This window comes from Grammomys surdaster, unplaced genomic scaffold (genome assembly GCF_004785775.1).
Source record: "Grammomys surdaster isolate TR1022 unplaced genomic scaffold, NIH_TR_1.0 125125, whole genome shotgun sequence".
Lineage (NCBI taxonomy): Eukaryota > Metazoa > Chordata > Mammalia > Rodentia > Muridae > Grammomys > Grammomys surdaster.
Genome location: NW_021620026.1, coordinates 166,365 through 173,859, shown reverse-complemented (window position 1 = coordinate 173,859; position 7,495 = coordinate 166,365). Strand labels below are relative to the sequence as shown.

The window sequence follows — 7,495 nt, the reverse complement described above, 5'->3', positions numbered from 1 at the left end:
CACATAGCATACATGGTGTTATTGTCAGAGTAAGAAACATACTATTTATACAAAATGCAGTCAATCTTCACCAATATCCAGAGCACTCATATTTAATCAACTTAAAGAAACCAGTAAATTATTTGGAATGTTGTTTACAGGAAATTATTAATGCTGTGCATTGGAAAAGTTGAGGATCTGCCATCTCCTTTCTAAAGTACACTTCAACTTTAAATGTGTAAATGGCAAGGATTAGGCAGACAACAATCAACTAATACAAGGATCAGTAAAAAGAGTGCAAGTTTTCTTAGACTAAAACATTTTTCTTGCACAAGGCTTTTTTCATGGCATCTTTTACATCCTTATTTCTTAAAGAGTAGATTAGGGGATTCAACATAGGTGTGAACAAAATATAACATACTGAAGCTATTTTACGAAGTTCGGGATTATTTGGAGGCGTGAGATACACAAAGGAAACAGTCCCATAAAGCAAACTTACAACCCCCAGGTGGGAGCTGCAGGTAGAAAAGGCTTTTTTTCTCCCTTCACTGGAATGGATCTTTAAAACTGTGGATACAATATACATGTAAGATACTACAATAACAATTATTGTTGGCAAAATAATGAGCACAGCCAAACTAAGTGACACCATCTTATTGATAAAAGTATTAGAACAGGAGATCTTTTCGATTGGATTTGAATCACAGTAGAAGTGATCAATGACCCTAGAGGCACAAAAAGACATGGAGAACGTTACACTGATTTGGAGGATGGAACTGATCCAGCCGAAGAGATAGGAACCAGCCACTAACTGAACACAGACACTCCTTGACATGCGAACACTGTAAAGAAGAGGATTGCAGATGGCAATGAAGCGGTCATAGGCCATGGCTGCTAATACAAAGGCTTCTGTTACCATGAAAAGTGCATAAAGGAAAAGTTGAGCCACACAACCCACAAAGGATATGGTCTTTTTCTGAGATAAGATGTTTACCATGGCTTTAGGTACAATAACCGTGGAGTAGGAGAGGTCAATGACGGAGAGATTGCCTAGGAAGAAATACATTGGTGTGTTTAGCCTAGGATCAGTCACTATGATGCCAATCATGCTAAGATTTCCCAGAAGAACCATCCCATAAATAATAAGAAACAGAAGAAAGAGGACACTGTGGAGCTCTGGACGGACCCTGATGCCTACAAGAATGAAGTCAGTCACTTCTGAGTGGTGAATGAAGTCAGTCACTTCTGAATGGTTGTCTCTTTCCTTGTCACCCATGGTAAATTTCTGCTTCAGGTTATAAAAGAAAATCAACATATAAACTCTCCATAATTTATCACCTATAACACTTCACATTTTAAAAATTTATAGTTGTCATGAACTTTTGTATCCACTAACCTACTAAGTTTACACAGCTTCTAACTAAGATAAAAGATTCCTTGCTGCTCCCTTAAGGGAACACAACTGGACCAAAATGCAATGTTACTCCAGAACAGTGTTAACTTAAATATAATGTTGTTCAATACTTCTTATATTTGCATTGTCATATGAAAAGCTATGAATCATAACTTATGACTAAGATAATATTGATATTTTAAAGACTGATAAATTCATAATACTAAAAATATACTTTTCTAAAATTTAAATTTATCATTTAATATATGTTTTTCTACCTAATAACATGTTTCATCTTCTTGTTTATAATAAAAAATAAACAGAAAGCTAAGAGTATAAGACAAAGTAGTATGATCTTTCTATCAAATGGACTTTTGCAACTGTGGGTATTTATCAAAAGTTATTTTCTTCAGCGGTCTTTTATAAAGTGGCCAATTTTCAGTTCATGAAACACAACAATTTAATTTAAATGCAAATAAAAATGTCTATATGACACATTTTTATTCTGTGAAGTCTGATTCTTTCTGTTCTTGTGTAAATTTGTCGAACAAAAACACATCTGAAACATTTTGAATGTGAGAAAAAAGTTAGAGGCTTCAAAGCAAGGAGCCAATAAGAAAAAATTAACTCCATAGAAGAATATATTATATTAGACCAAATATGTTACTGAGTTCTTGATCTAATGTTAAGAACTCAGTAGTTTTAAGAATAAATATACATTAATTTTCTAAAACATCTAAACCATTCAATGTTCTTGTAGGCTAATAGGTAAGCAACAAAAAAAAACTTTTATTTTGAAGCATTTCTGATCTTCTTAAATTATAGAAAATATATTCATTATGAATTAAGTTGTCTAATAGTTAAAATAACTTTATCATTTTTTCTTCTGTAATATTTAAGCCAAATGTTATTCATTCTTCCCATGAAGATATGGATAATAAAAACCTACAAATGGTCCAAGAAGCTTCTTTGATAGGGTTGAGATGAGTGGTATGCCCACCATCAAAAATGGCAATATGCAGTTTCATTTTGACTTTATAACTCAATAGTTATAAAAAGTATAGTTACATTTTTTCCTTTCTCTGGATTACAAAACTGCTTTAGAATCCAAAAGCTTTCCTAATATCTTTTATTCAATGCTTTCTTCAATAAATTTCTCAATAAAGTTCATAAGATTAATACATACAAATTAGAATCCATAGAAATAATGACACAACCGCATTTGCTATGCTTCAACCCCTCTCCACCATATACCTGAAGTTTATCCTGAAAAGTTTATAATAGTTTGATCTCAGTGGTAGTGGAGATGAACTAAATTTACTGAGTAAAGTAGACTAAAGTGTTTATTTTGGCTGGCAAAGAATAGAAAGTATCCTCTCAGGTACACATCTGTGCAGAGTACTTTCAAGTAGTTACCATTTGTTCATTTGGAGTGAAAAAGGAATATTTTTACAGGAGACAAGAAGGACTTTTAAGACACATTAAATCATTTCACACATATCTGCCTTCCACAGCAAATCATAAGCTTGTGAGCTTGATTGTGATGATCATTTCAAAATGTATAGTACATTAAAATTTTATTAGATATCTTAAGCTAGTAGTTTTATGTCATTGCTATGTTAACAAGACTTTTTGTAAAAATGTCACCAAGTTTAATTTGCTTTGATAGTTAATTAAATAAAATGAAAAGAGAAGAAAGGAAGAAATCTCAGTTTCAAGAGTTACTTTGTTGCTACGCCAATGAAAACAGTATATTTTTTCAAAGACAATCTGTATCTAACAGACCACAAATTAATATGTTTAATTAGTATTTACAATTATCTACTCTATGGCAAGAATTGTTTGGCACTGAATTTGAAAAATTCAACTAAGAGCTATTTATTGCATGAATGTATTTGATGAAAGGTTTACCATGATGTAACAATCATTTTTAGTTTACTGCTAAATGACCAATAATAAAGACTCAGTGCTGATTTTAAAAAAAATACACATTTTAAAATAGTTTAGAGTGGCAATACTGGAGGTTATAGTTAAGTGGTTATATGAGCACAGAAGACTTAGTAGAGGTGACTTTAAGAGAAACCTAACAATAAATGCTCCAGCATATATTTAAGTCACACTGTAGATAACTTTGGATTCAGAAAAATGTTCAATCTATCTGGAAATAAAAGCTGACTATTCTTACCTAAACAAATAGTCACTAAATCAGTGATGTTCATATTTTGCACACAAAAATAAGAAAAACAGGCTTTGAAGGGCTTATCTGCACTAATAATTATAAATGACCCATATTACATATGAAAAATTGAAATACAGGAAATGGAAAAGTTTTAATATTGTGAAATTTATTAAGAAGTGAAATTAAAGCAAATGAGATAGTAGAATTCATGTAGCTCAAGCTATACTTTAAATATCAACTATTGTATTTTTAGTCAGATTTAGCCATTTTCTTTCTTTAGGTAATGAAATATGATTCTCAAAGCTTATTCTAACCTGAATAATTACCAAATTATGTCAACACATTTTGATCTACAAGAAAATTATATTTTAAGTATTTAGATAATGTCCTGGGTTTCTTTTTAAATAATGAAAATATATAAGTATTTGATAAACATTCTTACCTTATACTTGTATAGTCTCTTGTACTTATACTCTCTTGTAACCTCTCTTACAAGAAATTGAAGAATTCCAATTTTTATTTATTCTAAATGGAAGATAAATTTGTAAAATAACAAGATCAAAATTAAGCATTTCAAATACTATTTAATTCCCCTCATAGATGTACTGTGTACATCTTGGTAACTTTACCTAACTTCATAACTTTCCATTTCCTATTATTAAAGTTTGTCCTCTCTTTAATTTTACCTTGTTAGGAAACTTGTTGAGATTGTTTTTCCAAACACTAAGATGATGGCCTCTGGATCACCTCAGTTTGCACAGAGAATTCTATTTTTCTGGCAAAACTGAAGAAGTGTCACTGATTTAATCTATAAACTTAGCTGCATACGGAGCTCCAGCCTCCATGCTAACAGACCTCAGACTAAAGACTGGAGCAAAATGGATACAAGAGGCAAGTAACAAAATCCCTGATCCCAGATGGCTGTGAAAATAGCAACAACCAGAAACTATAGTAGTCCTAATATACTCTAAACCCATGAAATGATCCCAGAGAATTGCAGCATTGAAGTTTTTTAGGACTTTGGAAGACAAACTCCCTCTGAGAGTAGGCTAGAAAAGAAGTCAATTAAAATTTCATAACAAGGGCAAAGTTTGGGACCATCCCATGAGGCTACATGAAGAGCAGTCACCAAGTGTGATTTCTCTGCTTGTTGAATACTCTTGAGATAATCACAAACTCATCTTGGATGAATCTCCATGTTTTAAAAAAAAAAAGTTTCTTCATATTAAGCTGCAGTCTAGTTCTTTGTACCTTGACCTGCCTACAAGCCACAGTACCCTGGTCTCTGCACCTGCTTCTACTTTAGCCACTGACATCCTTCTAGCTTTAACAAGGATTTGTTAGCTTTCAATCTTTGGTGACTGAATTTAACATTCTTAATTACGATTATTCATTATGTTGTGTCACGATCTTAGTTTAGCCCAGACTACCTAGACTGGCTTCAAATTTATGGCAATCCTCCTGATTCAACTTCCTTTGTACTGTAATGACACCTTTATACCACCAAACCTAGAGATATCCTTTCTGTTGGGATCTCTTTTGCAGTGTCTGACTGATTTCTAACTTGCTTTAACGATGTCTAATATCAGAAACTATTTTCAGAGCAGTAGGAATTATTAAATTCAGCTTTAATATGTCAGCCACAAAAAATTCTAAATAAAATAATCCATGTAATTAAATAGTGTTAACTTAAAAACTACAGTCCTGCTCTGTACTTTTACAATCAATTCAATATTAATATACTCCAATGTGGAAACTAACTATAAATTGTAATGAATAGAAAAGAAAAAAATGGATTTTCAAGGAACATTAGCTCCTTCTCTGGCACACACTATTTTTGAGCCATTGATGTGAAAAAAAAAAATGCTAAAACCTAGATTTTGCAGTTTGACCACCACCTGGAGAAAAGTCCAACAGGATGTCTTATAGTATATAAATAATATGAGAGTTTGAGTAGACACAATACACATAGAAGAAATGTGTCTTCCAAAACCAAGTGCCCCTATACTTCTGGAAGTTTTTAACATTTTCAACTACAACCTCAAAACTTCTTTCATTATTAATTTGCTCCAACAAGCCCAGGTTCTCTCCACTGGGATTTATTAAACTCATATTAACTTCAGAAAAGAGTTTACTTTTACATTAAGATTTAACTAGCAAATTTCTGAGTTAACTTTTCTTCCCAATTTGGCATGGTACATTGCATACCTAGCCAGGTTTTGACGTTGGTGAGAGGGATTATTGTTAGACCAGTTTAATGTCATTAACAAAGAAGAAATAGGGACATAGTGAGAAAGGCAAGCTCAGGAAATAATGACATGGGACTTCACCTGGTTCAAGCTATATACACATTCCTATCCTAAAACAACTAGAAAATTATTACCCACCTAGGAGTCTTGTCTGCAGGTACTATGCATACATGCTTTTCTTTGAGCAATTCACCCAACAAGCTGCTAAAAATCTAAGATCCCCCAACTTCATTAAGCTGAATGCTAACCAAACAGTAGCATTAGTTTCTTTTCCTCCTAAATATCAAATACAGTTTCTATTTAGACTTTTCTTAGAGACAAGTTCTCTCTATGTATCCTGGCTGACCTAGGACATGGTATGTAGACCAGACCAGCCTTGAACTCATAGATTTCTGCCTGCTTCTATCTCCCAAATGCTGGACCTAAAAGCATGCCTGGCTATTCAGTATTTTCAATTGCATTTCAGTTATATCTAGTTATGAGGGGAGCACAACTGATTAACATGGACAGTTCTGAGTACATACATAACATGGTAAACCATATAGTCTTAGTGGATTTATAGACAGAATCCCTTATCATCTTATTTCTATGCACAGTTGGGCATGCCTATAATTAAAATAGGGTGTATTATGGAAGAGACATGCACAATAAGCAAACAGTTATAAAATCTAAACTGTCAATCAAAACAGAAAGCTGTCCTTCTCATAACCCTTAGCAATCAAACTTCTACTTCTCTTGAATATCATAAAAAGAAGTTCCAAACAATAATTAGTACCCTAAGTATTATCACTAATGCTTGATTGTGTATTCATTTCTGGTCTGTACTATGACTATGCTTTTGAAAACTGTTTTCTCACTAGTTTGCAAGTTGTGTTCACCTTCATTTCAATTGTTTGAATAAACACTCACAAGTATGGAAACAGCTGGATAATGGATATTTATTTTATGTCTTAGCTTATAATCCAGTTAATATTGATTCATTTCATTCATTATCATAATTTTTCAGTTTGAGCCTTTGAATTTTTTTCTGTATCTTACATTTTCAGCACTCCAGATGCTTCAAGATTTCTTTTTATTTTATGATCCCTATAATCAAATATTTCTTCAAGAATCATGTTTCACTCAGCAAGAAACAGAATAGAAGCCAGGGTAAAGGTTTTATGTTCATTTTGCTTCTAGAATATTATTGTGTCTAGACTCTCAGCAGAGTTTTTTCTCCCAAAACATCTCTTGTGTGAAGTTCGTTGTTCAGTGTGACTTTGTCATATTCCTTGGCTCCTGACTGCCAGGATACCTTTCAGAGCAGAAACTAACAGCTACTAATTGCATTTAGTGTTAACAATCACTAAAATTGTTACTGAGTCTGGGGCTGAAGACTCATCTATAATTAACAAGAAACCACACCACTTAAATGAAAACTTGGCTTTACTGGGACAATTGATACTGGTTAGCTGGAACTGAGAAAATGGCTCTATTAAAGTAGAGACCAACATCACTAAGGTGAAATAGGACCAACGCTGTATCTCATCCTGGTAGCCAAATTTGGTGATGTGTAAGTCTTCCATCTATTGCTGCCTTGGAAAGCCTGTAAGAGTCATGGAGAGCAGCTAAATCTTGGCACTGTGAAAACTCAGGAGAGTTCATTGGTGAAAGTAAAAATGCAGTGGAAATCCCAGACTTGAAGGGATAATGGAG

At 33.1% G+C, this 7,495-nt stretch overlaps 1 protein-coding gene across 1 annotated transcript; it reads right to left on the bottom strand.

Moving 5' to 3' along the window:
* Positions 1-286: 286 nt before the first annotated feature.
* On the bottom strand, positions 287-1,255 carry LOC114637038 (olfactory receptor 9K2-like). Its single transcript, XM_028785169.1, has one exon. The coding sequence runs from the start codon at positions 1,253-1,255 to the stop codon at positions 287-289; it is 969 nt and encodes a 322-aa protein (XP_028641002.1).
* Positions 1,256-7,495: the final 6,240 nt, after the last annotated feature.

Bases quoted from the DNA above. Each gene is read 5' to 3' on its own strand.
- LOC114637038 (XM_028785169.1), bottom strand. From the start codon at position 1,255: ATGGGTGACAAGGAAAGAGACAACCATTCAGAAGTGACTGACTTCATT.